Source organism: Coffea arabica, chromosome 2c (assembly GCF_036785885.1).
Source record: "Coffea arabica cultivar ET-39 chromosome 2c, Coffea Arabica ET-39 HiFi, whole genome shotgun sequence".
Taxonomy (NCBI): domain Eukaryota; kingdom Viridiplantae; phylum Streptophyta; class Magnoliopsida; order Gentianales; family Rubiaceae; genus Coffea; species Coffea arabica.
This window is the reverse complement of record NC_092312.1, coordinates 27,179,239-27,195,215: the sequence shown is the minus strand read 5'-3', so window position 1 is coordinate 27,195,215 and position 15,977 is coordinate 27,179,239. Positions and strand designations below refer to the sequence as shown.

General features: G+C 33.0%; 1 protein-coding gene across 1 annotated transcript; it reads right to left on the bottom strand.

Annotated features, from left to right (window-relative positions):
• Positions 1-6,804: 6,804 nt before the first annotated feature.
• On the bottom strand, positions 6,805-12,278 carry LOC140035896 (uncharacterized). Its single transcript, XM_072077268.1, has 3 exons — positions 11,661-12,278; positions 7,792-7,977; positions 6,805-7,185 (listed from the first exon to the last, which is right to left on the bottom strand). Exons 1-3 carry the CDS (start codon positions 12,231-12,233, stop codon positions 6,895-6,897), a joined length of 1,050 nt encoding a protein of 349 aa, XP_071933369.1. The 5' UTR covers positions 12,234-12,278; the 3' UTR covers positions 6,805-6,894.
• Positions 12,279-15,977: the final 3,699 nt, after the last annotated feature.

Below are 15,977 nucleotides of genomic sequence, written 5' to 3'. Positions count from 1 at the left end.
TGTATAAATGACTTTCAATAGATCAATTTTCTATTTTTACATATTTTGTACACCTATAAATATAGATTTTCGGTACTTTTATGCTAGAACACCATTTTATTAATACACACTGTTTCTTCTCATTTTTTGATCATCATTCTGACATGGTATTAGAGCTTTTAATCCCTTAACGGGTCATCGGTATTCCGTAGTTTGACAATGTTAATTATTCGGATTCCTATCATGGGCGTTCCTTTTCTTTTCTTCTTTTTTTTTTTTTTTTTAAAGTGCTTTCACATCATCCCGTGAGTGTTATTTTTCATGCCGTGAGAGTTATTTTTCATGCCATAAGTGCTATCACCTCATCCCGTGAGGGTTATCTTTCATGCCCTCTTTTGTAGATGCGGCTTTTGCTCCTATTATAGGTTTACACATCTTCATAGTGATTCATCTTTTAGGTATTTATTTCATTTTATAATTTCAGTTTGGATGTTTACTCCCTTCAATAACAACAGGTCCTATTCCCTTTTGAGGGTGTTTTTCATGCCGAAAGTGCTGTCACCCACGCTAAGGGCACAAGCCCTAAACTCAAGCGTTCCAGTGTGCGTTAATATGGAACTTGTGCCTGCATTACTATAAACTATATGCATACAAATTGTCATGGACTAGTGCCTGTTTTCACTCTTCCAAGTGTGTTTCCTCGTCTGTATGCCAACAACTTAGCATCAAAATTCTCCATAATTGTTATTTGCAAACAATTTCAGTGGATACTCTAATCGAAACTAAAGTGGAATCCATAACCTATGTCAGCAATTTGTATAGAGCAATTAAAATTTAAAACTATGTAATCTCTCTTCTATGGTAGTGGTCCAAATGTCAGTGCTTGAAGTTGGTACGATTGGAGGGCTCTAGTGATATGGGGCACGTTGGATTCCCAACATCATCCTTTGCTTGCATGCCACTCCCATAGTTGGGTAACCTAACTTTTCCTGGTTTTAAGCATGCAACATTGAAATTTTGGTTACAGAGGAAAAAAATAGTTGTGAGAAAAGGTAAAGAAAGTGATTTATCAATTGCCTTGTGATCTTGCGTTTAGCATTTTAATAATTAGTATTTAGATCTAAAGATTACACAAGAATGGATCAGCTCTTTGAAATGTGTTTCTGTATTTGATATGTATAAAGCAATTTTTCTGTGTGCTAACAAGAGGAAATATTTTCAGAAAAAGTACTGTATCTCCTTTCCCTTCAAGCAGCCTACGAGAACTGAGTATCACAATGAAATTTTCTTGAAATGTACGTGAAAATATCTAGAACAAGATTCATATTGTCGTTTGATTAATTGGACTGGGGTAGAGTTCGTGGTCCGCATTGAACCAGAAATGATTTGTATGTTTCCGTACATATTGTATGAATTGTGATAAGACATGCACTGATATACATTTTCATAGAACAATGTGTGCAGTGGCTATTTCAGATATGATTGTCAGATTCTAAATTCTTTTGGATGTTGAATCTATTTCGACACATTTCATCATTATTATTAGAATTTAAAACCATCAATTAGCAAATCTAGAGATTGCAACATACACGAAGAGGAACAGTAGTGATAGACATATATATCAGAAGACAATTGTGAAATTTGTATTTTTTCAGATCTATTATATTTATTAAATTGTAAATCTGTAATTTCTAGTGCACGTTTAACCCGCCCATTAGAGTACCGATATAGATCAAATCATGTTGGATGATTCTCAATAATATGTTAACGAAATTTTCTTTTATCAAAAAAAAAAAAAAGAAAGAAAGAAAGTGTGCAGTGGTTAAAATTGTACAAGTTCTATGACATGCTTAACAATTATCGAGGCCGCAGCCAGCTTTTTGACTAATGCAATACTATAACCTTGGCTAAATGGATTGTAAAGAAACTTCTTTTTTTAGGTAAAGAAATATATTTATCCCTTAAATATTTGTAAGACCATCCATTGTTCTTATCCCTCATTTTAAATGATTAAAGAACCAAATTAACTTCGTTTTAAATGATTCATAGCTATATTGAAGAATAGGCCGCACTTGATGCATTAATTTGATTTCTCAAACTTTTTTTAAGCTAAAAAAGCATATTTATCGATGGGGAGCAAAAAGCATCTATTATATTTGTTTTTAGTATAAGTTGAAAGTTTTGAACTCGAGATATCTCACTTATACACCCTCTTCCGCCCTCGTTTGTAATAGTTAATTCTCAAAATCTCAGCAAGTACTTGCTAAAAAATATAGCTACATCAGCTGGAAAAAAAAAAAAAAAAAAAAGCTTTGCAGAAGACTTGACCAATGGACTAAAACTAGCAATTTTTTCATACTTTGGGACTCAACAATTTGTCATGTTTTGGGATCTCAGCAGTCTTCTTGAACGCTTATCAATGTTGTCAAATTATTCAGACTCTATGACTTCTTCTTCCAATATAACCGTGTATTTAGTCAATTGATTGAACGCTTGGTAATGTAATTTACCGCAAACTCAGAAAAACATAAGAGCAGTTAAGACTTGAGTGGACGTAATGAAGCAATTACCAAGTGATCACTTAGCACAATCAACATGGAAGTCCACACCATAATTTACGTGGAAGGCCTTAATCATGAATTGCTTAATGTATCATTTGACACTTAAACAGAAATATTGAGACAAACCAACATAAAATTGACATTGGGAGACAATAATTATGAATTGAGTTATCTACCAAATGGAGATAAGTAAAATTCTAGCATGATTGAGGAAATTTTTTGGCTCTTAGCAAGGAAAAATGTGGTTAGCAAGGATTAGGACAAGAGCACAAGTGGAGTCATCATTGATTTGAAAGTTCCACTATTGGATCATTATTATTATGCTTAAGTGGCGTAGTTGTGTCATCATTTGCTCCATCTTCTCTTAAATAATCTTTTTTTTTTTTTTTTTTTTGCAAAATGGAATCAAATAAAGACATTTAGTTCCCATCTTCTTTTCCTCAGTGTTAAGAAGTGCTTCTAGGCTATAGTTTTGAATTGTACATGGCCCGGATATGAGTTGCTTAAGCTCAGTTGCATATCATGTTTATTAAGCTAAAAGCTACTTTGTACTGATCGATTGGAGTTTGATTGTTCTCCTTTTTCTCTTTTCTTTGTTTGGAGATAATTTTGTTTAGTATCCCTTGACAAGCTTTTATCAAATTTAGTTAGCTTATCAATTCCCAGAGACAAAAATAAAGTGGCAATTTTTCGGACAACTTATCAGCATCGTTATATGATAACCAGTTTTAACAAATATTTTTGGAACTCTTCCTTTTTCTTTATTTGGGAATACGTTTGAAATAAGTTGAAGCTGAAAGATGTTTAATATCAGATCTTCTTGAAGTTTGTTCTAACTTATTTTGATCAACTTGCAACCTTCTTCTTCTTCTTCTTCTTTTTTTTTCAGACACAAGGGGTATCCGGACTTTCGATCCAACTAATCCCCCTAGAGGAAGCCTACCCCTCGAACGTGATAACCCCAGGCAAGACTCGAAACCTGATAAGCATGGCCTGAAGATGCGCTTGTTACCAGAAAAGCTAACTCAGGGAGGGCATGTAAACCTTCTTCAGTAGAACTATACATTGTTTCAGAATAAAGTCATTCTCAAATTAGGGAAGGCAAGTTTAATATTAATTTGAGGGCCAATTGAAATGGTAGAAATTTCGAGACAGAGTCAAATTATCACCAATAAAAATAACCCAAGAAAGAAAGCGACAAGTCCATGATAATTACGCGTAGAAACGTCAAATCAGATATGTTTATAACTTGAAATTAGTGGAAGTGAGAAGAGTGTTTAACCAATTTATCATTAATCGAATATATTGTTTTTTTATCGGATTGCCAATGAATTGGGATTGCGAATGAATGTGCTAGCCTGATCTGTTTGGACAAATTAAGATTAAATTAGTGAGCTACTCTCACTAAACGTCAAATTTGATCTAAATTTGATTAAAATATGATACAATATTACCAATTAGAATTGTGGTCTGATCTAATCAGCAACGAGGTCCATGATGACATGCTTATCACAATCTGGTGACATAAGTCAAGTAATTCAAAGGCATGCACCCAAAATCTATGGGCTCGCTTCCACATTATTATCTATCTATTATTACCGTAACCATGCGTTTTGGCGTTTTGAGGGCAATTGTTGTTGTCTTAGTTTTTCTTATCCCTATTATACCATTAGTAATTGACGATTGAAAGTTCATATTGTGCCCTTATTGTTTAATGATGATTAAAGTCATTAACTCATTATATCATATGTGCTGGTTTAAAACAGTTAATGAGAAGATAAAATGTTAAATTGACAACTAAGATTACTATATTATTAATATATTGATTAAGAAAAAAAAAGAATGGCGAGAATAATTCAAAAACTCTTAAGACAAAAATTCTATAGGTAGTGAAACTGATAAATATTGATTATATTCAAATTTTTAACTACAGTTAACTTTTCAAAATTGTGCTTATATTAACACACATTTTCTCCCATTATCCTCACTTTTTAATGTCTTAAATTATTAGAAAAATACCAAAACATTGCTCGGAAAAGTTCTTCTCAAAATTGTCCAAAATTGTGATTTGAAAATTAGTTTTTTAAGGAATATGTTGGTGGGAAAAGAGGGATCATTACTTAATTTTTGTTAATGAAACTTTATTGCTGTGAGGCATGAAAGCTTGTATATTTATGTAAAAAACATGCAAAATTTATTTGCTTGTATCATCAATAGATTTTTCAATCATCTTTTTATCCCATATATATCACATCAAAAAAGTGCTATAATATTTTTTTTCAAAAAATTATCCCAAATAATCTATTATCCAAACACATTTCAAAGGCAACTGTCATTACAGAAATAAAAAATCAATCCCCATAATCAATCTAATATAATGATCCAACCTGAAACCGTTAATTAATTTTCACTATTGCTAGAGCTCTACAATGTGAAAATGGGGCAATAAATTGATGTTATTAATCATTAATTGATCCATTAATGCCCAATAAAATGGAATAAATCAAGATTTGGTGAAGACTAAAGTTACAAAAAAGATTTTTTTTTCAAGTTGCATGAGAAAGAAAGCTTAATTACAAAGAGGAAAAATATTGCTAGATTGGAATTGGAAATTGGTTCTTAAAGCAAAAGGACTTTTGGATACAGAACTTTAACTTGGACATACTTGAGAATGTTTCTAGAGATTTTAAGGTATTATTTTGACTGTGGCTCAATTTTCTATAGAAATATACAAGTTTAGCCCTAAGATATTCTTAAACTTTTGCATTGATTTTGGAGGCAAGTATTCCAATTGATTCTATTTAGAGTTGGAAGGAGTTAGCCCAAGATCTATTCTGCAATCGCTAAAAATGAGCACGCTTTAGCAAATATTTTTCTAACTTTCATTTATGCACTGGTTTTATAAATTATAAAAAATTTCATCTTTTTTCTATTGCAATTCCAGTAAAATAGACAATAACTCAACTAACTTTCATCTTCAAAGTTTTTATATGGTAGAATGTATCACAAAATTTTAATTTTTTATATGCAATATACATTTTGTATGACTAGCAATTACTAAATTTTGTTAGTCATAGTTTCTTAGAATATATTATATCAACAATCAACATTTAGCAAAGAAATTTAGTATATAAAAAATACTATATCTTCAAAAATATATCCATGGGCAAAGCACATGACATATTACTAGTTATCATTTAAAATCTCAATCTAAAGCTAAGTTTAACATGATCAGAAAAAATGTATTCAAACCAATTACAAGGAAATTGGAGACCAATTAATTAGCAGAATTATGGCCTATAAAAAGATCACAAAAAATATCGGCTGGGGACCAATTACAAGGTAATGTAAAAACCAATTAGGTACTCCTTTAAGGTGATAATGTATTCAAACCATCTTTTAATATTTCTTTATTCTAGCTAAAGGAGATAACAGCAACATAAGATAAACCCTACTTATTCTAATAGGGCATACTTTTACTTAGTACGTAAAACTACATTTTTCTTGTTTGCTAACACCTTGATAGGATGATCTTACTGGTGACAAGCTTAAAGGGTCCCAAAAAATATTGATAAAATTCTATGCACAAGTTGTGTCGATCTTTTTTTATGTCAGCATTATGTTCCATTTGGGTTCGCCACTTTGGCCACTTTCTTGTGAGATTTGTTTGTTTAAAGGGTTGATGTTAACATAACTTTTTGTCATATCAATTTCGTGGTATGGAAAGTCTTTTTGCGTGTGCCAAACACAAGCACCACTGTTCACAATTTGTATAGAAATAAAAAGTTCCTGCACTAGACATTATTATTTTATCTAATCCTAGAACAGTAATGGTACATCAACTAAAATAGCTTTTTTGAAAATGATGCATCAATTGGAAGATGCCTTCTTGTAACAGGTGTTCTATAGTCGAAGAATACCAAATGATAGTGCCTGACTCAAAAAGGTGAAGAAGACTAGAAATATTATAGTATGGTTGCCTCGTTTCATTGCCTTTTCCAACTTTTGGTCCCATTTGAGTCTTAAATTTGGTGGGGCAATGGTATAGGAAAAGAATTGAAGAATGATCTTCCTTCTCATTTGTTCTGCGAAAAGTAAAGGACGTTCAAATCTGAAATGTTTTAGATGGTGAATGTAGAACTTTAATTACGCAAAGGTTGTTGAATTCTGGATTGAAGTTCTCTCTCACGTTTTGTTAAATTTGTTATCCTCTCGTTCTTGAAAATATAACCAAAGAAGACTAGATCTTTTCAATAGACTTCAAAATGGCATGTTCTTCGATTGGAACTTTGATTACTATTTCATTGAGGTGAAAACCCCAATTGAGTTCAATTCGACTGAATAAATGTTTGGGCTATGAAGAAATGGCACACTTGCCAATAAATTCTTGAGTTCTATGTTTCTTGTCATATGCTTTTCGAAGAATAATTAGGCACTGAGCTTCGTGATGAAATTTAGGCTTGATGAGTCCCCAAACTACTTTAAAACTTGATCTTAGGTGCACGCGAATGACGAGAGGCAATCCCTTGTTTGATTCAAGCAAATCTTGCATGCTTCTTCCTGCAGCATACATTGGTTTATTTCTAGTGCCCACAAACAACTTGAACATTTCTGTATCATCAATCCCTGTATGAAACTCTGGAGCCTGCAACATTTTTTAAATCTTGAGTATTAGTTCAAGTGTGCAAAAGATAACCCAAAAATTTTAAGATGTTTTACTTTTCCCCTTTTTTTGGGACAAGAAAAATCTAATCATGATCAGTACCAAAGAAAGAGCAATTATGGTAGGTATATGTATGTATGTACGTATGTCCTGACGAACGACAAAAATACAACTTCAACAATTGGTTGTAAAGTTCTATTGTGCACCTCAAATTTGTTTTTGTTTTTAAACTTGTAAATCAAATCTTCTACCTTATAGTAATTTCATGCAGCTACATAGTATTTTCATGCAGCTAAAATCTTGCGGACATTTAAAAAATATTAAGTCCGCCACTTTGCTTCAAATGGAGAGAATATGAGCTGCTCTTTTACGAGGCCGAATTAAGGCTGCAAACTGAGATCAGATGAAGTTTAAGTCCCAGATTGTTTACTTTTGGCCAAAATAGAATACTGACAAGACTAAAACAGAGAGAGACAATAGAATCCTTGCTGGCAATTGGATAAAGCATGCATGCTTCCTTCTGTCCTTGACGGTACAAGTGACTGTAATGATTAAAGGTTGAAAAATGTATACCACACAAATGCTTACTTCAGTCAATGCAAAAGGGAGATTGCCAAATGACATTGCCAGGAAGGGTGGATGAATGTGTAGCCCAAATAGCTTCGACTTGTTGTCCACCACTAAGTCCACGGTACAATTGCAAGTGAGCAGCTTGGTGGTGACACCAGATGCATCAACTCCTTCAACCAATTCAAACTGGGGAATTCCTGCCATCTTTGCAAATATCGACTTGTTACAAGAGGTACAATATTAAGGAACGGATACGTGAGTTGGAGATCGATTCTGACCTACACAACTATGTCATTTCATGTTGAATTTTGATGCATATTGGAAATCTGATACTGTAACTTTTTGGCTGATGGAAGGAACTGTGGAATCTGAGTTTGCTATACATCGTGTTACATAGAACTTGAATTAAAGTTGAAAAGACATTGGTTAATTTACATGTTTGATGTGTAGATTTTTAACATTTATGATTCTTTGAGTGTCCCAGATTAGAGCGGTCCATTGTAGTTTATCCAAAATATTGAGGTACTATTGCATATTTTTGCCTAACATCAATAATCCAGGGTAAAAAATGATGGAAGATTTTATGTCGCTTTTAAGAACAATTCCCTCAATTTGTATCTCTCAAGAATGATAATTATTTATATTTTTTTGAATAATGACAATTTAAGGGTTAAAATCACTTATGGTAATTTTAATTCGAGGGCATGATATCCAAAAGGAACTGTATCATCTCTCAAAAATGATATTGCTAAATGACAGGAGAGTACCGTTTGACGAAGATAACAAGGCAATCATGACAATCAAGAAGAGGATAACAGACACAGAAGCAATGGTTGAGGATGAAACCACAATCATGCGTGCATTATAAGGTGGGATGACACACTCGTGCTCTTGCTCTTCTCCTCTCATATATGAACGTATTGATGTGATGGAATGATTTGTAAATAATTCAGAATGGCAAAATGAGCTTGAAGCCAAAAATACGACTAAATGCTCCTGATTTGTTCATCCAAAGAATGGAAAACAACAAAATTCTGGTCTGGTGTTATTAGCAACAAACGAACAAGCAAATTATTAAGCGTACGAATTAATTTCCTATCATTGATACCAACCTTCTCATGCAATATATATAGAGTTTATGTGGTTTAATATCAAGTTGAAAACAAGGAAATTGTTCATGTCATTGAAATTAATTAAATGGTCAAGAACAGGTGAGCCACAAAGAGAGACAAGATAGAAGTAAACAATTCTTAGTGGTGGATTTGCCTGAGCCTTTGTATATTGTGGATTTGATGGATAACAGATCCCATGAGAGGTGGAGCTTCCATTTCGATCACAAACATTTGTCCCTTTGAACATGCCACTATACTTCCAATCCCGGAAAAAAATCAAGGACTCTTAATCCATCTAGAAGGATCTTGTACGTACACAAAAATATTCAAAGGTACTAGCAATATATTTTATACTAGGAACAGCAACCTGTAGCAAGCTAATTGAAACAATACACTTATAAGGAATAAAAAATTAAAAATACTTAAAATAGATGGTGCAATGTAAATTAGGTATATTAATTTACAAAGTTTTCTTCCATTTATGTTTCATCTTGAGTTGATTACTATTTCATGAGCTAATAATGGCTATACCAACTTGTGAAATTAATTTGCACTTATCCGAGGAGAATAAACATCTAACTGTGTAATTTTCGTCATTTGGGTGGCCAATTGGGTTCTTAAGAATCTAGATGTGATTGCTCATTTATCAGCTAGGAATGTTAGTTCTATTTCAGACATTCGTACTTGGAGATTTTCTTCACCATCTTTTCTTTCCTCCGCAATTACTGCAGATCTATCTTCAATTTAATAAAATTTTCTAGTTTTTTTTATTAAAAAAAAAGTTTTCATGTGTTCTGAGAACCATTTAAGATAGTCAGGATAATGGCCCTACAAACAAATAGTTAAGATAGCAACATTTGATTTTTCTACTCTTAATTTCTTACTTGACGTTTTTCTCTTCCAACTTCAATGATACCTTTCAGCCTTTAGAATGAGACAAATCTCTTTCTTTAAACAAAAGCAAGTAAAGGCTAGAAAGGGCCTACAAATGGTTAAGGTAAAAGCATGTCTGCTTTGATAACCAAGGGTCACAATTTCTTGAAGTGGATCTGCTTTATTGCTCAAAATGACTAAAATAAGGTCCCTAAAAGTGTTAATAGTTCAATTTCCATGAGGCATGAATTATTGTTGAATTCCTATCGGACGTTTTAATCTTTTCCAGTGATAGGATTGGGCCTTTTAAGCCCAATAGGAAACAATTGTTTTTTTTTTTTTTTGAACAATGATGGGAAGGTGTAGCAGACAAAGCCCAACTACAGCCCAAAAGCAAAATTGCCTTCTTTCAAGAACCAACTTTCTCTAAAGGAGTTGGCTACTACATGGATTGTAGGGTACCCGTCAATGTGCCACTATATGTGATTTTTTTCTAAGTTCATATGCGTGTACGTGGTGCATCCGTTTGGTCAGATAGTGGTTCAGTCTCATTCGATTTTCTCGACCTAGTTAGGCCACCGTTAGACTAAGTTAGATGTGCCGTTATGTAAAAAAAAAAAAAAAGAATAATTCCAGAATAAACTTCCCCGTTTTCATATTTAGAGAATTATGAAAAGTGAAGGTGAAAGATAAACTAAACTATTCGATATTTGAATTAAACTCAGCTCGATAAGAGTTCAAGCAAATTTGGTTCGTCAACTAATCAAACCAAACTTGAACAACATTTTGTACTTGATAAATTTTCAAATTCAGCTCAAGTTTGGTTTAATTAGCATATAAGTGAAATTTACATATAAAAAGTTCAAACTATTCGATCTCGACTCGATTTCGCCTCGACAAAAGTTTATTCAACCTCAATTCGAGAAGAAAACAAGTCAAATTTGAACAAAATTCAATATCATTAAAATAATCAAATAAATCTGAACACTAAGATATTCAGCTTATTTAGGCTAGTTTACACTCCTATGAAAAAGATGATTTCCTTTGCATTAGCTATATATGGCTAAGAAAATGATGGCTAATAGTAATCATTCATACATTTAGTATTAGCGTGCAAGATTTTCAAAAGGCTCTTTAACTTTTCTTTCTAATCTTCTTCCAATGTAACTTTTTTACATCACGTAAACATATAACCAGGTGAATTAGCTATTTATGAAAGGGAAATGTTATTTGCACTTCATATTTTGTTATTTGCACTCTCACCTTTTGTTATATCATATAGTCTAATAAACGAAAACTATATAATAAAAATAGTAGTGGAAGCGCAAATAACAAAAGAGGAGTGTAAATAACATTTATTTACATAAAATTCTATACATTTGTCAGAAACACAATTCTTTGACTCCTGTGAAGATTTCCATATTGAGTCACTCCACAGTTTTACACAAATCTTGGGGTCATTGCATTTGTTTCTTTTGCTTTCTGTTTTCAACATGGTTTGGGAGATTTTACATATTGGCATTGCCCTAGTTGTCGGATTATGCACAACCATAATGTCATATGGCAAAAAATGTTACGAAGAAAGGAATGCCAAAATTGTCATGAAACTCTTTTTATTTTAATTCTAATTAACTTTTCCACTGACGGTTAAGATGCATCTACTGCGGGAAGGGTTGGGTTAAATAGTAAGATACGAGCAATTATAAATAGGAGGTCCTACGTTCAATTACCAAAAAAAAGGAGATGCATCTACTGCACGCCGCACTGATAACCGTTAAAATCAGAAACTAGAAGCACGCACTGACAACAGTCAAAATCAGAAACTAAAAGCAAGTGAAGAAAATCAGTTGAGAATGGGCCGAATCAAATATCTAAAAGGGGAAAAAGGGCTAGAGATTTTACCTTAATAGACATCTTAGGAGCTGGTGGCTTGGTGAGAATGTAGAACACAACTAGTGCAATCACCACACTCAGTATAAACCTCCAAGTCATCTGCAGAAACTTCCACCCTCCAGAAATAGAACCACCGAAAGAAAACATTCTCCACCATTCGGCCTTCTCCTCAAAATATTCCTCATCCTCTTCATACTCATGATCTTCTTCAATGTGATAGCCATTTCTGAGTCTATCAACAACAACCATATTGCCTTCGTGACGATTAATCTCTTCATTGTACGTAACTCCTGTTCCATGGCTTTGAACATCATGATCATAAGGGATTTTCTTCTCATGCAGGAAAAGGTTGGTTGATCCATGAGAGGACGAGTAACGCGATAGAGCAAGCCGATTGGCTGCTTCTTGGCTTGCGTTGTTGGGATTGTTGGCAAAAGTTTCTAATGCAGATTCATTGTTGATGTTACGAATTTCAGCACTGTATGCATGGGAAACTGATGATGGACTCTGTACGTAGTAAACTGCGCAAGGATAGGAGCGGAATAAAGCTTCCTCTTCTGGATCTGTTCTGTAGATAGTCATCGCTAGTGCAGTGAAAGTGTGTGTGTGTGAGTGATCAGAAAGATGGGCTGGGAAGAATGATTTGCTTGACATGGGAAAGGGTTTTTGGAGGGTTTTTAAACAGCGAAAAGGAGAGGTTTGCTTTTGATAGATGGAGGCCATCATGACCAATTCTGAAAATGACCTTAGAATACAATGTTCCCAAAGCCATTCAGGTGAAAATCGATCATATCCATTGGTCCATCAACTTGAAAATTAATGTGAAATCCTTTCATGAATTTCAATTTTCATCCCCAGATAAAATCTTTTTCTCTGGTTGCAAAAGGTCTATGATTGGGACATGTGACGGTTGATTTTAGACAATGAAACCTTCTCTGCGGCCACAATTTGCAAGGCATCCGTCTTAAATCTTTTTTATTTTAAAAGGTGCATGTAAGTATAAATTAATTATGAAGTACCTAGAATTTTATTGTTGCATAATTTGTTTCAATAACATTTGCACATTGATCGGACTAGAATTAATTGGAGATTTTCCCCAACCAAAACCCATAATGCTCAAAAATCAAAGCAAAATTAATTGGTTCTTTGCACTGTTTCCCCCATATCCAAAATCCGCTCATCCCACTGAGCTGCTGCTATTCATCAGGTCTGAAGCCTTGTCGATGTTTCAATTCAACTGTTAGAATCAAACGTAGAAAAATTAACAGGTCGGATTGAGATCTCGTATTACAACATATTTTGACTTCGTTGATCATCAAGTGGCAAAGACATAATGCATGTTTTAGGCGTGCATAGGAAAGAAGATACACTTGATGATTCCCATTACTCAACTATGAATTTTGCTGATATTTCTTGCTTTTGAAGAGATAGAGCGGTGGATTGATATGCAAGATAAAGCATAAGGGGTCATGATTGAAAATAATTTAAGGGGCACTGCTTTTGCTTTTATAGGAAGACATAATGAGTTCAAATTTGGAGTACCAATCTATAGACCTAGATTCCTATTGTTGAACATGTTGAGTACCATGTTTTAGCACCGAACACATTAGGTAAATCTATGTATTAGGGATTTCGGAGAGTAGGATGAATTTTGAATTAAATTCAATATTTCATCTTTTTTTTTTTTTTTGTCAACTAGGAGCCAGGAACGTTCAAAATCTGGAGCACAGCCCAGACAAAGAATGTGCTAATTTTACATGTTGCTGTATTTTTACAGGGCTTGTTTTCCACCAGTTAAATGCTTATGCAGAGGTTGTCTAAAATGTCGCTTGTAAATCATGTAGTATATTTTATAGTCACGTGATGTAAGAAAAGTGATCACGAGTCACGTCTACATGATTTTTTTTTTTATATATAAAACAGAAATCAATATTATTAATAAACGAGTCATATTTATATGATAGTGCAAGAGAGCTTATGTATTATTGCATATATAATATGATTTATAAATGGAATGTTTATAAATTTGCTTAACAGTAAAAGAAAAAAGAAAAAAGAAAAAGGAATTGAATCAAGAATAGTATACTCCACTTCTTTTTCATGCTTTTCTTCATTATTAGGTGAAAACAAACCAAAAAAGGAACAAATGAAGCCAAAATTAAAATTGTATCAATGATTCCCCAAAAATAACTTGCCCTGTGTGTTTTCTCACGTGGGCCAATTGAATGGAAGATTTATTTGGTTCAAAAGGTGGTGTGCATAATGAAATCAATCGTCAATCAAGGTCTCACCTCATTCACTTATTTTGTGGCAGCTTGATAATACGCAATAGATTTAGATACTTTGGAATGTCTTCATAAATTGAGATACGTACCCCATGCTCTATTGAAAACAAATGTATTTACTCCTATAGAAAATTAAAAATTTTTTTAAAAAATATTTGTTAGCAATATAGTTTTTTTTCACTCATAAAAATTTATATATATATATATATATATATGACCAAGGCCCATGCGATGGCTTGATATCCCAAACTGAGGGTGTTAACATTCATCTCTAGAAGTAAATTTTCTTATTTCGTCTATACATTTGAGCACAATAGTCTAACTTTTTTTTTTCTTTATTTAAAAAAAAAGATTTTAATTTACCTCAAGAGGGTGTAATTAGTATTTTCTGGTGGTCTCTGGTTTTTTGCAGTCTATCTTTAAGTTCTTCTTCAATTAAATCAGTCGAAAATCAAGCATTGGAACTTCTACATGATCAGACTGCAACGCGATTGGAGCACTGCATAGTATAGCATCCTCTCTACATGGGTGCATATACATCACTACAGACACTCATATTCTTCAAATTAGAGGGCAAACTTTGGGTAATTTATTTCTATCGATTAATAATTCAAAATTTTGTGAAGAAATCCTCTTGACAATAAAACATTTAACCCCACAAATATCTACGTGGTTTTTCCATTACACCGTACAAATTATATGGCATCATGCATTTTGTCCAAGGTAGACAAGACATGCTCTTTGAATTATTAATCAACGGTTGAGGAATTAAACTTCCTGCTCTAAAAATGAATGTGAATGACAAAATTCACGATTAATAAACCAGATAAATAAAAATGATGAATTGATGATATGTAGAAAATGTCATATGGGGCATGCCATACAGAATTCAAGAGATGCGAAGAAAACCGCCCAATAGTATGGTTGGCAATAGGGCGGGTTTGGGCACTCCCTGCCCCCGTCCTGCCCCGCTATCCCCGTGGATGCCCCGAATTGTCTTGCTACTATTTTTATTTTTCATGTCATTTTTTTTAATATATGTATAACACTAATAATAGATTTACTAATCATTTTTTCAAATTTCACATCAAAAAATTTAACATGAGATAAAGTATAAAAATTATTTTTGACCATGTGATGTGAATCCGCTTCTCTATGTCTGATGTTACATGAATTCTAAATGAATTATCATTATTTTTATAAACAACATGACATAGCAAAAGAAAAAAGGTAAACTAACATAACAAAATTATCATTTTACCACAAAAAATTATAGAAAAATGTTATTTGCATTTCATTGTTTTGGAATTTGCACTCCTACCATTCATTTTATCATATAGTCTAATAAATAAATAAAAATCATATAATTAAAATAATAATGGAAGTGTAATTAACAAAAATGGGAGTACAAATAACATTTTTCAAAATTTTATTATATTATCACAAGAAAATATCATAATATTCATTTCATATTACACACACACACACACACACATATATAACTATATTATATTATGTATTTTATATTATATATATATATTAAATTAAGGCGGATGATGGGATGGGGCCTGCATTTGCCCCCAACCTCATTGAACTTTCGCAGGCACTCGTTCCAATTACCATCCATATCCAATAGCATGTGTCACACTGAACTTAACTACTGAATATCCCTGCAATTAACTATGGAAAAATTGCATTGAATAATATACTATTTCTTATGGGTTGGGCTACCAACTTTTAGATGGTTTTCCCAAATAGTGCTATCAATGTCAACAAATGACAATTCCATAGAAATTTGGTAATGCACTTAAAACCAAAAGTTTCTACTCCTGCAAGTCCCTTCACATACAAATCCATGGAAAAAGTCATCATGACTTGGGCCTGAAATTCAAGAGCCCTTTAACGTGATATTCAGGGCATATTATATGATTCGAACTTCAACTTGATCTACAATAACCATTTGGAAAAGATTCAAAAATTCAGAAACATCTAATTTCTAAAGTAAATACTAATCTCATTCATCATCTGTTCCAACTTGTGG

Bases quoted from the DNA above. Each gene is read 5' to 3' on its own strand.
- LOC140035896 (XM_072077268.1), bottom strand. From the start codon at position 12,233: ATGACTATCTACAGAACAGATCCAGAAGAGGAAGCTTTATTCCGCTCC. The intron at 7,978-11,660 runs GTAAAATCTCTA...ATATTTGCAAAG, and splicing joins CTCCTAAGATGTCTATTAAG to ATGGCAGGAATTCCCCAGTT. The intron at 7,186-7,791 runs GTAAGCATTTGT...AAAATGTTGCAG, and splicing joins TCCCTTTTGCATTGACTGAA to GCTCCAGAGTTTCATACAGG.